Below are 14663 nucleotides of genomic sequence, written 5' to 3'. Positions count from 1 at the left end.
TGGCTTAATCGTGGCGCTTATTTGCTCGATTGGTGGCAAAGCACTTGGCTGGAATTGGAGCCCTCCTTATCCAGGGCTGAGTAGCTGTGGTGATGAGAGAGGGGGTGGGATGTTGCTGGGCGGAATATGATTGTGAAAATGGGATAGACCCAAAGTGGCTATCAAACAGCAAACCAGGGGTGGATGTTTAGGTGAAGAGTGGTTCTTAAGCAGGGAGGGAGATTAGTTTTGACTTCACAGTGAGTGTAGATTAAAGGAACAAGTCTAGTACAACCAATCACTGAAATATTTAAAGGGGACAGTGGGACAAGGTGGAATGGGGAGAGTATGATGCGGTACAAGCCACAGAGCTTGTGTGACATTCCTAACCCACTCCTGTTTTCTCCTCTCCTCACAGGACTATGACCTCTGCATCACCTGCTACAACGTTAAGGGCCACGAGCACAAGATGGAGAAGCTGGGCCTGGGTCTGGATGACGAGAGCAACAGCCAGGCGACGGCTGCGACTCAGAGCCCCGGTGACTCCCGCCGCCTCAGCATCCAGCGCTGCATCCAGTCGCTGGTGCACGCCTGCCAGTGCCGCAACGCCAACTGCTCGCTGCCGTCCTGCCAGAAGATGAAGCGGGTGGTGCAGCACACCAAGGGCTGCAAGCGCAAGACCAACGGCGGCTGCCCCATCTGCAGGCAGCTCATCGCCCTCTGCTGCTACCACGCCAAGCACTGCCAGGAGAACAAGTGCCCCGTGCCCTTCTGCCTCAACATCAAGCACAAGCTCCGGCAGCAGCAGCTGCAGCACCGGCTGCAGCAGGCGCAGATGCTCCGCCGCAGAATGGCCAGCATGCAGCGGACGGGCCAGCCCGCCGCAGGAGGAGGAGGAGGTGGCGGCGGGGGGCTACCGTCGCCCGGGAACAACGGCACCACTGCCCCCAGCACGCCCACGTCAGGAGGCACCCAGCCCCCCACCCCGCAGACCCCCACCCAGCCCAGCCTGCCCCCCATGCCCCAGCCCGGGGTGGGGGTGGGAGGCCTCCCCGGCCAGCAGCAGCAGCAGCAGCAGCAGCTCCAGCAGCAGATGCCCCAGCAGGGTGGAGTGCCCCAGCATCACCTCCACCACCACCTGCAGCAGATGCCCGGCGGGGGCATGATGAGCTCCCCCCAGCAGCCGCAGATGATGCCCCAGGTCCCAGGTCAGCAGCCCCAGCCTCCCTCCGCCCAGCAACTCCAGCACGCCAACAGCCTCCCCCCATACACGCCCCGTCACCCGGGCTCCTCCCCGCACTCCCAGTCCCAGGGGAAGCCGGGGCTGGGCCCAGCCACACCCCCCCAGCAACAGCAGGCTGCTCCGCCTCAAATCCCCCAGCAGCCCAACCCCGGCCAGTCCCCCATGGCCCAACAACCCCAGCAGCAGCAGCAGCCCGCGGGCCCACCCCCTGCCGCCGTGGAGATCGCCATGAAGATCCAGCGTGTGGCCGAGACCCAGCGGAAGATGGCCCAGGTGCAGATCCTCCAGAGGCAGGTGGCGCAGGCGGCCGGCATGATGCCCCCGCACCCCCACCACCAGCCCCCGCAGCCCCAGGCCCAGATGGGCATGAGCCACCCGGGAGGAGGGATGGTGGGGGCGCCGGGACTGCCCCCCCAGGCGCAGGCGGCAGCCGCCGCCAGGGCCCACATGGAGCAGCAGCAGCAGCAGCAACAGCCGCCGCAGGGCATGATGGTGGGGGCGGGCATGCAGCAGCAGCAGCCCCCGCAGGCCGCGACGCAGAACCAGCTGCCCCCCCAGGTGCAGCTGCAGCAGCAGGGGGGCCCCCAGCTGCAGCCCCCCCAGCAGCCCCAGCAGCAGCAGTGGGGCAGCCCGGCGATGCCTCCCCAGCAGAGGCCCGGCATGATGGGGCAGATGGGCCACCCGGGGATGGTGGCAGCCCAGCAGCAGGTCCCCCAGCAGCAGCAGGTGCCCCAGCAGCCGCAGCAGCAGCAGCCCCAGGTGGGGCGGAGCGGGGTGATGGGCGCCGCGGGAGGGGTGCAGGGCGTGGCCAACCTGCCCCAGGCCGCCCTGCAGGAGCTTCTCCATGCCCTGCGCTCCCCCAGCTCCCCGCTGCAGCAGCAGCAGGTCCTCAACATCCTGCGCTCCAACCCGCAGCTCATGGCCGCATTCATCAAGCAGCGCGCCTCCAAGTACAAAGGCGCGGGCGGCCCTGGGGGACCCGGGGGGCCCGGCGGACTCCCGGGAGCCATGGGCGGCCAGCCGGTCAACGTGAACCCCGGAGCGGCCGCGGCGGGCATGCACCTGGGCCAGGGTGTGGGCATGCCCGCTATGGCCCAGCTCCAGCAGCAGCAGCAGCAGCAGCAGCTACAACAACAGCGCCCTCTGCTGGGTGGAGGTCTGCAGCAACAGCAGGTTGCGGCTCTCCAGCAACAGCAGCAGCAACAGCAGCAGCAGCAACAACAGCAGCAGCCCGGGGGTATGCAGGGCCAGGGCCCCAGCATGGCCAACATCAACCCTCAGTTCAGAGAGATGCTGATGCGGAGGCACCTCCAGCAGCAGCAGCAGCAGCAGCAACAGCAGCAGCAGCAGATGAGCAACCACGCCCAGTTCCAGCAGCCCCAACCCCCCCAGCAGCAGCAGGGCTACCTAGGCCAGCCCGGCATGCCCCCGCAGCAGCCCGGCCAGCCCCAGCCGGGAGGGCCTCAGCAGGGAGGCCAGCCGGGGCAGCAGCCCCCCCAGGGCTACCCGGGCTCCGTCTCCCAGCAGCAGGCGGCCGCCGCCGTGCTCCAGCAGCGGCTCCAGCAGCATCAGCACCACCTCCAGATGCAGCAGCAGCAGCAGCAGCAGCAGCAGAACGCCATGGTGGGACTGGCGGGGGCTGACGGAGGGCCGGGCGGAGCGGGCGGAGGCCCCCCCCAGCAGCAGCAGCAGCCCCAGCCCCCCCCGCAGCCCGGCCCCCAGCCCACCTCCTCCCAGGCCATGCTGCAGCAGGCCATCCACCAGAGGCTCCTGCAGCAGCAGCAGCAGCACCTGGGCGGCGGCTCACCAGCCCAGCACAGCAGCCCCATGAGCCCCCAGCAGCAGCAGATGTCCCAGCCGCTGCCCTCCTCGCTCAGCAGCCAGGTGCGCTCGCCCCAGCCCTCCCCGCGGCCCCAGTCCCAGCCGCCCCACTCCAGCCCCTCCCCCCGCATGCAGCCCCAGCCCTCCCCCCACCACATCTCCCCCCAAACTCAGACGGGGTCCCCGCACCCGGGACACCTCCCCCAGCACCACCCTGGCATGGTGGTCCCCCCGCCCCAGCCGCCGCCCCAGCAGCAGCAGCAGAACCAGAACCCCAGCTCCATGGACCCGGGCCCCTTCGGCGCCGACCAGAACGCCATGCTGTCGCAGCTGGGCGGGATGGGGGGCCTGCACGGGCCCGGCCCGGCAGACATGTTGGCGGGCGGCAGCCAGGACCTCGGGGCAAACATTAATCACAGTACCTTAGACATCATGTAGCATTACAGTACATTCAGAAAAACCGGGTGCCGGGGACAGTGTTAGGATTTTTTTATTATTATTAATATTATTTAATATTTTTTCGATATAAATAAAATGAACTGAACTTCCTATGGGAGATGCTACAATAAATCAACAAGTCAGTGAATGAAATAAAATAAATGAATGGTAAGTTATTGCTGTTAATATATTTTTTTTTGCTAATTGTGTACAAAAGGGGATAGTTTGTCTCTCTCCCTCAGAGAAAAGACACAGGTAATATTTTTGGGGTTGGGTGGGGAAGTATTTGCCTTTTTTAAGAGATATTTTTAAGATTTTAAAGTGGTGAAAAATTAAAGAGCAAAATGATTTAATGCAATGGACTTTTTATTGTTAATTCTTTCCTCCATAAACCAGTCTCTATTGTATCATTTTTGCAGAGTGATGTGGATTTATTATATTATTGATATTTTTCCTAATCCAAACATCACAGCATATCTTCCTTTAAAGTTTGGGTTTGCTTTATTTTATTTATTTTAATTTTTTTTGACGGTTTGTTGGTATATGTACTTTGAGACTGCTACAATTCACAAAGAATATATTTTTGTTAATAACTGTTGGAACAGGGGGCGGTTAGTTCATTTTACATTTCTATTGCTGGGGGTGGGAGTTTAAATAAACTGTAAGTATAGTGTTGGAGAGATTTTGAGGGTAGGATGCAAGTTTCTGTGGCCAATAAGTTTTGTTTTTTGTGCCGCTTTGGAGATGCCAAGCCATTGGACAGAGGCGAAGCCCTCCCACACGCACACACCCTCGACCCTTGAACGTGTGTGTGTGTGTGTGAGTGTGCGCGTGCGTGCGTGCGTGCACTCCCCTTGTATTTGACACTTATTTAACATTGGATCAGGGGGTCACATGCCGGTGTGCTGTAACTGTGTGAGTGTGTGGGGTGGGGGACGGGGAGGGGGTCGGGCAGGCCAGTGGAGTTGTGGAATTGGGAATGTTCTGGAATGCAGAGGGAAACCCTTACAGTGGACTGTACTAAACAGAACTGAGGAGGGGAATCTGGAGAGCAGGGGGGGGAGTGCGCCCCTCCAAACTCCCTGCTGCTCCCTCTGGACTCAGACCCAGCACAGAACCCTGAAGAAGCCAAACCCCCCAGCGCCCTGCCCTCCCTGGAAGTACCAGTAGCCTGCCCCTCTCTCTCTGCTCAGAACTTTGGGATTTTAATTTAATATTTTTTACTGTACAAAGAAAACACAACTGTGGACTTAAATACTGTTTTTTTTTTTTTTATAATAAAATGAAAATATACAAAAAAAAGATTTGTGAGGACTTTAAGATTGACAGATTGAAAGGTAAGAATTTTTTTTTGCTGTCTGTCTCCCTTCCCTTCTGGTTAGTTTCTGTAAAATGGCTAACAGGAATCACATCACGTCTCTCGACAGGAGTCCCTATGAAATGTGACATCACAAAGGTGTAAATGAGTACCAGTATGCCTTTGACTCCTTACCTGGGTTTGATAGAGGGCAGTGGAGATGCTGGTGCTTTTTGCAGATCAACATGCGTTCACACACACCTCCGTTGTAGCATTTCTGCTCCTAATGGAGTGTGCCGGAAGGTGAGGACTGTGTAGCATTTGCGTTACAGTCTAACTACATCCCCAATAGACATCTTGGGCACTGCAGTGGCAAAGCCAGTTAAGACACCTGTTGCAGGCAGAGCCCTGCAGCTCAGACCCAGGTTTGAGTGTCATTTGCTGATGAGGACTGGAGTGGAGAAGCACGGTTAGCTTCATTAAAGCCAGTTTCTCAGTATAGCTCAGCTCTGTCTCGGGGTCCTCAGAGCCTCTATGGTGTCCTGTAGCAGTCTGTCAGGTGCCTGCGAGTCAGGCCAGGGGCACTGTGGACCTGGTAGTATGAAACTTGCACAAAACCAGCAGCAGTTATCACTTGGCATTATGTCATTTCAGGTGGGCAAGTGTAGAGTAGGCTACAGTAGGACAAATTGGTGATTCCAAATCTGGTGAAAAAGGCGAGAGGGAACAGAAAGAAAATCCTGAAGAAAAAGGGCTTCGAGGTGGCTGCATTGGTCCTTAACCAGTGCTGGATTACAGTGGGGTGAACATAGGTCTTTACATGCAGAAAAGAGTTGTGATTATTGGAAAGTGTTAGGATTCCTGAGAACATGTAGTTGCCTTGACTGACCTTGCAAATGTGACTGTTCTGTGGGCTTGGACCAGAGGATGCTGGAGTAGTGGTTTGCATGCCTGTGCAACAGCCACAAAGCTGTTACCCATGAGACGTGTTGTGGCTGTAACTAACAAATCATTTTCACAGAGCCAGACAGTGCCCTACCACCAATTTATGAACCTACAGGGAACAGTCGTGCATCTGAGCCTGCAAAGAAGATTATCAAAATAATATGACAACAAGTTCAAAACATGGCAATTGTGTATGTATTTTCTTCCATGGAGAAAAAAAAACAGCTATTGTCTTGGGAGGAAAAGAGGCTCCTCATATTAACACAAATGTCTTCATGCTACTGCAGACGGAAGCCACAGGTAAAAGGGTATGGTTATCTCTGTAGAACTTGAAATAAATGGGTTGTGTTCTTTAATTGAGGGATAGCTGTGAAATAGGATTAATTGAATTTATGAAAAAATGATGAATTTAGGGGAAAAAATAAGTTCTATAAAGACAAAGACCTATGTTCACTCCACTGTAATGATTTAGGACCAGTCTAGCCAATTTGTGATGTTGATGAATTAGTCCTGAAGGCCAAGCAACTGGTACAAATGTGGCTTTTTTGGGTTAGCGAATTTTGAATAAGTGGTCAAAGAATGATTTCCTTTATATATCATTAACCCCTCCATCTCACTTGACCAATCAATTATCTTCTGATGGTGCTATTGTGATGTCACTACAGTGATGCAGAGATCATATCACTGGAGAGAAGATGCAGTTTGCATCCCTTACCGGTGAGTTCCTGCTGCTATTTAACATGTTAAACCTAACCAACTTATAGTGCCTAACCCTTTACTTCCACTCCAGGTTAATGACAGATCTCAGCATCTAGGTTTCATTGAATACCCTTCATGCACCAGATAGTACGCATTGCACAGTGTAGGATCAAGGTAGCTCTTGACTGATGTAAGATCATTAGTTCCCCCTACTTATATGTGTATTCCAATTAAGTGACTTACCAAAATTTCCCAAATTATGAACGCAAACCTACAGCTGTAGCCAAAAAAAATGCTATGTCTTCCGTTTCCGTTGATCAGCTTCTCAGCCTTCACACCCAAAATGTGGCAAGGCCTTGTATTACTTAATTTCTTAATATACTTCACTCGTCTGAAGTGCTTGAAGAGGGAGTATTTGTCTTCCTGCCCACTGGGGTGGAGTTGATATACCCAAACCTAGTCAAAACCGTGTAGCCTGCAAATGGCACATATAAATGTAATGTGCTGATGATCACATCTCTTACCTCAGTAACATTCTATATTTGCAAAACCCTCTACAGCCATGGTGTCTCACCATCAGGTTTAGGAAATGACCAGGTTTCCAGGACATTGAGAGGGTGCAGTACACTACATGAGGATTACTGAGACATGAAGGCAGAAGCAGGGGGTGGCCCATGGCGAAAAGCACCTTTCATGATCAGCATACATGTGCCCTCACAGAGGGTGTGCCATGTAGTTATACTGACCTCTGGTGGTTACCCCAGGAAGTACTAAGCACTGTATGTCAACGTGAAGTGTGTGCAAGTGACATTGTACCAAACTACCTAAGATGAATTTCATATGCATAACACCAGTGTAGGATCTCAAAGCGAAGATCTCCAGTGAACAATGTGTATCACCCACCAGGATAGACAGTATTATAGAATGGTCACTTTTGACTGTCCAGTAGTCCAGACCAAATTCATTTCTCAGGATAGGTGATCTCTGTTTTTGTGTTTCTAAATAAGCACAGAAACTACAATAAAAAACTAGCTTTGATACAAATTTTATCAGCTGTTCTTTCTGCCGTTCAGGATCTGCATATTTTAACTGACGTGGTTCTGTTCTGGGTTAATTTGTAAGTACATTCAGCTTCTATGTAAGTCTGCTGGGTATACCCCTACATTTGTTCCAATGTGAAGTGGAGATTATCATTCATCACTTACAGGTTTATGTCAGTCATCACCATGATCTACACCTTTATCTGAAAGTTCTATTTAGCAGTTTAAAAATGCTACATGTACAATAAAATTATGTTCCGTGAAAAGGGATTAAAATGATTAGAACTGTAACTCTTGAAATGAAATCTACCCATTCAAAAATATTGAATATTGCCCATTTATTTTTAGTACAATCAGATAAGAATGTCTTATAAAGAGGACTTGCCACAGACTTTCTGATACTCTTTAACTGCACAATAGTCATTACGTCATTTTTTTAACATACTGGACATTACATGGCACAATGTTCTATCTTACTCAACAGCGAATCAGTGCGACACAAGCAACAGAGAGTACACTGGCGCAAACATGCACGAGTCCTACTTATCATTGCAGTATCAGCAGTACTGTCATTACATGAAGGAACACCTCTCCTTAACAAACACGTAGGTTTCCTGCAAAATAATCACATTCAGTTGATAATACAAAAATAGAGCCACATTTTTAAATTCTACTTGGAAAAATAAATGGCAGAGAAAAACTAATTAAATTCTGGTTTTCTTTCCTTCTCTTTTTGCCTCTGAAATGCTGCACTCCAGGGCTTCCACCTGCCTTCCAATGGGTTTTCCTCTTCTGATTGATATTCCTCTTATTTGGGCAGAATTTACCTGAAAAAATTATGCTGATATTCACAGCACGTGTTAGTGTCTCCGATCTGGATTGTGGAGCTATAGGTGATAAAAAAGAAAAATAATGGTGATGCACCTGTGCCACCTGTGATGTCATGTGATCATGTGAAGACCCAGAAACCATAAATCAACACATGATGTAATCATCAAAGTTCAACTTATTTGTGAGCACTTCATCGTGATAGTCTCCGCACCAACAGCAGCAAATTCTTCATTTTTATATGGCAGATTCTGATTATTTCAGCAAGTGGATACCATTTCTTTTGCAATATCCATCATCGCAGCCAAATTAAAGGAGCATTTTGGAATGTTTATCGTGCAACATTAAGGCCTCCTGTCACCCTTTTAACTGATCAGACAGTATTCCTGCCCGATAATTGTCCCACGCTTTTGTTAAATGCCACTTCTCATTCTCCGCAAAATGCTTCTTTTAAATTAAAATAAGAGATTATATACATGAGAGAATTAAGAAAAAAAAAACTATTTTCTCATTACTGTTGAATCACAAATCAAAGCAAATTACAGCCTTAAGGAGGTTCACCTCTCCAGAATGCAGATGCTCATAGAAAGAGGGAGGGGCCAACAGCCTCCAATTACCCGCCAGAGATGACAGACATCTGCTGAGTGGGCCACCTGCTCAAATGCTGAATGAACTCTTCCTGTAACAGAGGAAAACGCTGATGCTAGTCTCATACGTGACATAATAAAATAATGCAGTGTAGCCCTATCTGCAAGCTTGCCAGCCTCAAGCTTTGACATAGTGTGTTTCAGTGCAGGTGCACGTACATGCATCCAGTGACATGTATCATGTATATGACTGTGACATGGATATTTCAGTAGGAGAAAGTAGCACAAAGGAGAAGAAAAAGAGAGAGAGGGAGAGATAAGAGAGGGATTACTCAGGAACACAGAACAGAGGGAGGAAGAGAGAGAGAAATAACGCCGTCCTTGTTGGGAGAGAGGGAGAGGAGGTACTGGAAGGGAAGACATAGTGGCTATGTTTCCATTCGAGGTACTAGAGTTGACTCAATAGTTGTGGAAAAATAACGCCAACGGAAACAAATGCCGCAAGTAGCTGTGCGTGTCAACCTAACCTCCAATTCCAGACAGATGCAGGAGAGTCCGTGTGCTCAGCACAAGTTTGTGTTCACATTACATGTCTTCAAAAACACAGCATGGCTGCAATAATTCATTTCTGACACCAGGAATTCTACACCTGAACCGCATAATGTATGCAATTTGGAGGCAGGTCTGGTGGGTTGGTCTGTGAGGTAACTGATGAATCCTTACCTATAGAGGAATCATTACTTTGAGCCAGCAGGGGACAGTGTAGAAGACATTAAAATCCAGCGGAGGTCACCTGACGGTGAGGAGCGCCTGTCACTTACAGCTTGTATGTTTGGAAACATAGCCACTGTCTTACCGTTTCCCTCTCCCTCTTTCACCCACCGTCTCCCCCTTCCCCCTTTTCTTCAGGACTCGAAACCCCAGGCCTTAAAGAAGCCTTTTGCTGCCAGGGCCTCTTTGAAAGTCACTGTGAGCGAGTTGATGGTGACCTCAGTGACAATCACTTTGCCCGGGCTGAGCAGCGGGGAGGAGCCCTCTCGCATGTCACTCACAGTCCCCACTTCCTGTCCCGCTGTGGGAGCGCAGCCTTCCGAACTGCCAGCGACCGTGACTTCCTCCGGCCCAGCTGCAAGGGTACGTTCCTCCTCCTTCTCTAGCTCTGAGATAGAGAGAGAGAGAGAGAGAGAGAGCAAGTGAGAAGTGAGTACATTGCTACTCAGCCCTAGGCTTGGAGGGCAGTGGTGTCTGCAGCCAGGCACTTCATGCACCTCATTCAACTGATCATTGCCTTTAGTAAGTCAATATAGCCTCCCTTTCTAGTTCAGAGAGTGTGGGGCCTGCAGTTTATAGTTGTCCTAATATGCTGGAAACGACCAGTTGTGCATCACGCTCCTCACACTGCAACTTGTATGGGAGTGCAGTGCTGTGCACATGTCAACCACAACTATTTCTCACATTACAATTACCACAGTGCCAGAGGAGAGCAAACATGAGACAGAGGAAAATCTTCCTGGTGTCAGAACCCAGCCTGCCCCGGTGAAACAAAGCCAATTATGTTCCACCGCTACGGACCGCTCAGACCTGAACCCTGGGTCTTAGCTGAAGGACTCAAAGTGAGTGCCACAGTCAGCTGAGTCACTCGTTTACATGGTCACAGGAACACATGGGCTTATTTACATTTACATTTACATTTATTCATTTAGCAGACGCTTTTATCCATTTATTAAGTTTTATTTTACCGTTATGTGTAATATGTGCAGGTTTTTATATTTATGTCTGCTAGCTAGCTAGGTGCTGGCTTTCAAGCTGATGAAACTAAAATGTCAACAATTTTATATCATTTTTTTACTGAAAATGTTCGCAGAGATTGAGGAGCAAACACATGTTGAATGTGTCATCTTCAGTTTTGCCAGGGAATGTCCTTACTTAATGTAGAGTAAGACTGTTTGGCGTGTGTCCTAGCTTGAAGGCTTTACCCTCAGCTGCACAGTTCAGCAACTCACACAGTGTATACCTGACCAACCGTAATCACAAAACCCCGGACTGAGAGAGTGAGAAAAAGTCAATTCGACTGCTGCTTAATCACTATGCGGCTATACAAACACCTACCAGGTAGAATGTCTTCATGCGCCTCTGTCATGGGCTCTGCCTCCGGTGTGCCCTCCTTCTCCCCCTTATTCTCATCCTCTTCCTCTCGTCCTTCCTCCTTCTCTCCCTCTTCTTCCCGGGCTGGGGTGGGGGACCGCGGCGGAGTGGGGGACCGGGGTGGAGTGGGGGACCGAGGCGGAGTGGGGGACCGAGGCGGAGTGGGGGACCGAGGCGGAGTAGGGGACCGGGACGGAGTGAGGGACCGGGGCGGAGTGAGGGACCGGGGCGGAGTGGGGGACTGGGGCGGAGTGAGGGACCGGGGCGGAGTGGGGGACTGGGGCGGGGTGGGGGACCGGGGCGGAGTGCTGAGGCTCCCGCAATGGGACGCCCTCAGCTTGCGTTTGCACGGGACCTGCTGGCGGTACCCGGGGCCTCCTGCCACCTCGTCCTCCGGCTCGGCGCTCAGAGAGCGGGCGAGGGACAGACGCTGACGGGCCATGGGCTTCTCCGGCATCTTGTGCGCGCTGCGTAGGTCCATGGTGTAGATGTTCTGCTGGAGAAGAGAAAGTTACTGCTGTTCTGCGCATGTGCCGACCAGCCAGCGGTGTAGCGGTGCGAGAGCAAGACGAGGTGTAACGGTAATCACAGTTTAACTAACTCAACACCACACCACGCTTAAATCCCTGCTACTTCTCTCTAATTCTACACTTGGATAGAAAGCAAGTATGCTTACCTGCAAGAGGAGTCTCCTGGCCCGGAGCCCTTTTCTCCTGTACGCCAGGGCTCTGTCCTTCTCCTTCCTGATGTAGAGGCAGAAATGGGAAAGAAAGAGAGACATACGCTGATCAAGGAATGCAGAGAAAGAAACGGGCAATTTTACGAGAAACACAACCAAATCATTATGATTTCAAAATACACAGCTGGAACTGAATGTGATAGAGTGGTACACACAGAATGTGTGACTGTATAACTGTTTGGCCAGTAGAGGGCCTTTTCCCGTGGAATTGCGGTGGGCAGGTTTACTCACTTCTCCTTATAGGCCAGGAGCAGGAGAGGATCTAGAATGTTGTCTTCTGGCTCCCATGTGCTGTACCTAAGGAACGCAAGGGCACGCAGTCACGTGGCGCCCACGTGCAAGAGCATTCTGATAGGCTGCAAACGTCGACTGATTTACAATACAAATACTACCTGTATTACGCTTTAAATATATACTTACTTCGGTGGCCACCCCTGCCACTTCAGCAAGTATTCCACAGTCCCCTGCGAAACAGAGAGATCTGCATTAGAGCAGTGCGGAAAAACAAGAGGTAAAACACTCAGCTGACGTTGTCCGGTCATGTGGTACAGGCGAGCCCCCTAAAATAATGACCTCTTAGCATAGCAAATGCTCCATATTATCGTGGCAATTTTCTTTGATTAAGCATATTATCGCGATCAACAATTCGTATTATGGCGTTTATTTAAATTGCGCGTAGCTGGAAAGCTTTTGTACTGGTAAAGTGGTAAGAAGGTAACAGCGGTAATGACGGGGCGAATAAAATGAATCGAACGTTTCGAGCGAACTGGGGGCGTGGCAGCTAACATGTAAACAAATCTATTGCGCAACGTGCGGCAGCATTCAGGTTCCAACCAGAGCGGAAAAGTCTGGAAAGATTCACCGCATGCGTTTCCAAACCCCTGTGGCACACGTATTGGACTCACGATATTTAATATTACACGAATCATCGTGTAAATATATGATAAATTTAATCCCCATCATTCGTAATATTTTAATGCAATTGGCCATCACATATTTGCATGCTACGTTGTTGTAACATATTCCAGTTGATAACGTTATATAGCCTACCACACTACAAATGTGACTGATTTATCAGCATTATCCCCAAATCCCTCATTTTGTCCGTCGATTCACTCTGTGCGTGTATAAATAAACTGCGTAGGTTGCCCGCCCCCCCCCCCTCACTCAACACGAGCACCAACTCGTGTAATCTCAAGCACGCACACTGATGCTACGGACTGGGAAACGAGGTTACCTACTCCCGTTTCGCCCCATACGTTTCACGCAAAATTCAACCAACGTGAAAAAGACTTGGATTTTTAGTTTATATTCATGTTTACCGTAGTAGTCTGAAAGGAGGACGTTGAAAAGTTACCGAAACAGCTAAAACATACAGCGCGCAATCTGGTAGGTTGTTTGCGCGTTATTCAACTATATAACGTTACGGAAACTACGAGCATTTTTACACACTACACTGGACTCTGGTGCATATATGGAGCGCATAAACATCTTCCCGAGTACCAGTCTTACGAATCGCAATAGCTTCCATATTCCTTACCTTCCTAATCCTCTTCTTCGTAATCGCTTCTACGGCAAATACTTGTTCACCTATTGATGACAGCTCCATCTGTACTGCGCTGCGTGTTCAGCACGCTCACAAGCAACGTTGATGGTGATTCTGTTTACTGCCCTCTTCGATACTCCCCGTTCTTCACAAAATAACAGTATAATCCTACAGTCTGTATCGATAGTTGCTTTCCTTAATTTAACTCCTCCCTTCCGCGCTACAATTTTTATTTCGGTTTCAGATGCTTTGTTTTTTCTTATTCATTCTCTTTCTGTTTCGCGGAGTTTACAAATCTGCGACACATCTACACTGCCAAGCGCGTTCCTGTGACGCTCAAAGCGCGCCCCCCGCGAACTGTCCTTCCCTTTGCAACGCTGTTTGCCCCTAGCTGCAAGCACGCGAGTCCGTGCACGAAGATGAAAAGGCAAACAATAGTAGTTTAACTGCGACACTGCGAGTACAGGATCAACAATATTTTAACTAGAGGAAAAAATAGTAAAGTATCCAATAACATCAATACCTCCAATTATATTTCCCCCACAAATTATTTAGCAAAAACGTGCTAAGGAATATGCAGCAAGGATTGATAACCTTTACACTCATCTACACGCTTCAAACAAATGCACGCACACATGTCACGGATCCCCTGCATGATTACCTATAGCTTGCTATACCTTGTGCACAAACACAGTGTTCATAACATACAGAAACGGGCACACAAATCAGACCCAACAAAACAAGTTAGATAAGTACAGTATAAATCATTTTATTTAATGTGGAAAAACAATGACATAACCACTTCACTGAAATCCAGGTCTACTTAAATAGAGGAGAGGGATACAAGAGTGAGAGAGAACAGGAATATGAGTGAGAGAGAGAGAGAAAAGGAAGATTGTCTTACTACAGTAATATCCAGCTCATTTCAATGCACCATGAGAAAAGTGGATGTTTTTTTTCACCCATTATGTACTACGTACAACATGCAAAGTGCAAAATACACTGAATATGAGAGAAACATAATGCTTTCTATGTACATGTGTAAACACTGACCCTGATTCTGGTATCATCAAATATGCAAATTGTAGTGACCGATGAATGCTTTAAATAACTCTGCTAAATGCAAAAGAGCATTTAATAAGAACCAGTCACTGTGTCAGTAACAGTACATTTTTGTACTTACATATTGTGTATCATTTGTGTTTTTCTAATTCAGTGTTACCAATATTCAAACATCCATGATTTCAGACAGCTGAAACTCTGATAAAGCTGGGGCTGTTGCATGCTCAGCTGTCTTCTACACGCCAGCAACAGAATAAAATGTCATATTAGCTGCGTGTCCTACGACAGCAAACA

The 14663-nt window shown here is 49.6% G+C and overlaps 2 protein-coding genes across 5 annotated transcripts in view; one reads left to right on the top strand and one right to left on the bottom strand.

Annotated features, from left to right (window-relative positions):
* Positions 1-3775, top strand: part of ep300b (E1A binding protein p300 b) — a 34156-nt gene extending 30381 nt beyond the window's left edge. For all 4 annotated transcript variants that reach the window (XM_036552300.1, XM_036552299.1, XM_036552298.1 and 1 more), the window contains exon 31: positions 398-3775. In XM_036552300.1, coding sequence (XP_036408193.1) covers positions 398-3481 — 3084 coding nt within the window. In that variant the 3' untranslated portion in view covers positions 3482-3775. The remainder of the gene's footprint in view (positions 1-397) is intronic.
* Positions 3776-7798: 4023 nt separating this feature from the next.
* On the bottom strand, positions 7799-13647 carry cbx7a (chromobox homolog 7a). The gene is made up of 6 exons (XM_036552811.1): positions 13302-13647; positions 12182-12225; positions 11993-12058; positions 11699-11765; positions 10987-11515; positions 7799-10036 (listed from the first exon to the last, which is right to left on the bottom strand). The coding sequence occupies exons 1-6, from the start codon at positions 13368-13370 to the stop codon at positions 9783-9785; spliced, it is 1029 nt and encodes a 342-aa protein (XP_036408704.1). The 5' UTR covers positions 13371-13647; the 3' UTR covers positions 7799-9782.
* Positions 13648-14663: the final 1016 nt, after the last annotated feature.

The sequence above is a fragment of the Megalops cyprinoides genome, chromosome 19 (assembly GCF_013368585.1).
Source record: "Megalops cyprinoides isolate fMegCyp1 chromosome 19, fMegCyp1.pri, whole genome shotgun sequence".
NCBI lineage: Eukaryota > Metazoa > Chordata > Actinopteri > Elopiformes > Megalopidae > Megalops > Megalops cyprinoides.
Note: the sequence above shows the minus strand (reverse complement) of the source record. Positions and strands in the feature narration are given on the sequence as shown.

What these genes read in the sequence shown, in the direction of transcription:
- cbx7a (XM_036552811.1), bottom strand. Translation starts at nt 13,370, where the DNA reads ATGGAGCTGTCATCAATAGGTGAACAAGTATTTGCCGTAGAAGCGATT. An exon ending in CTCCTGGCCTATAAGGAGAA is followed by an intron (nt 11,766 to 11,992) that starts GTGAGTAAACCT and finishes CCTCTACATCAG; the next exon opens with GAAGGAGAAGGACAGAGCCC. An exon ending in CCAGGAGACTCCTCTTGCAG is followed by an intron (nt 11,516 to 11,698) that starts GTAAGCATACTT and finishes CTTCTCCAGCAG; the next exon opens with AACATCTACACCATGGACCT.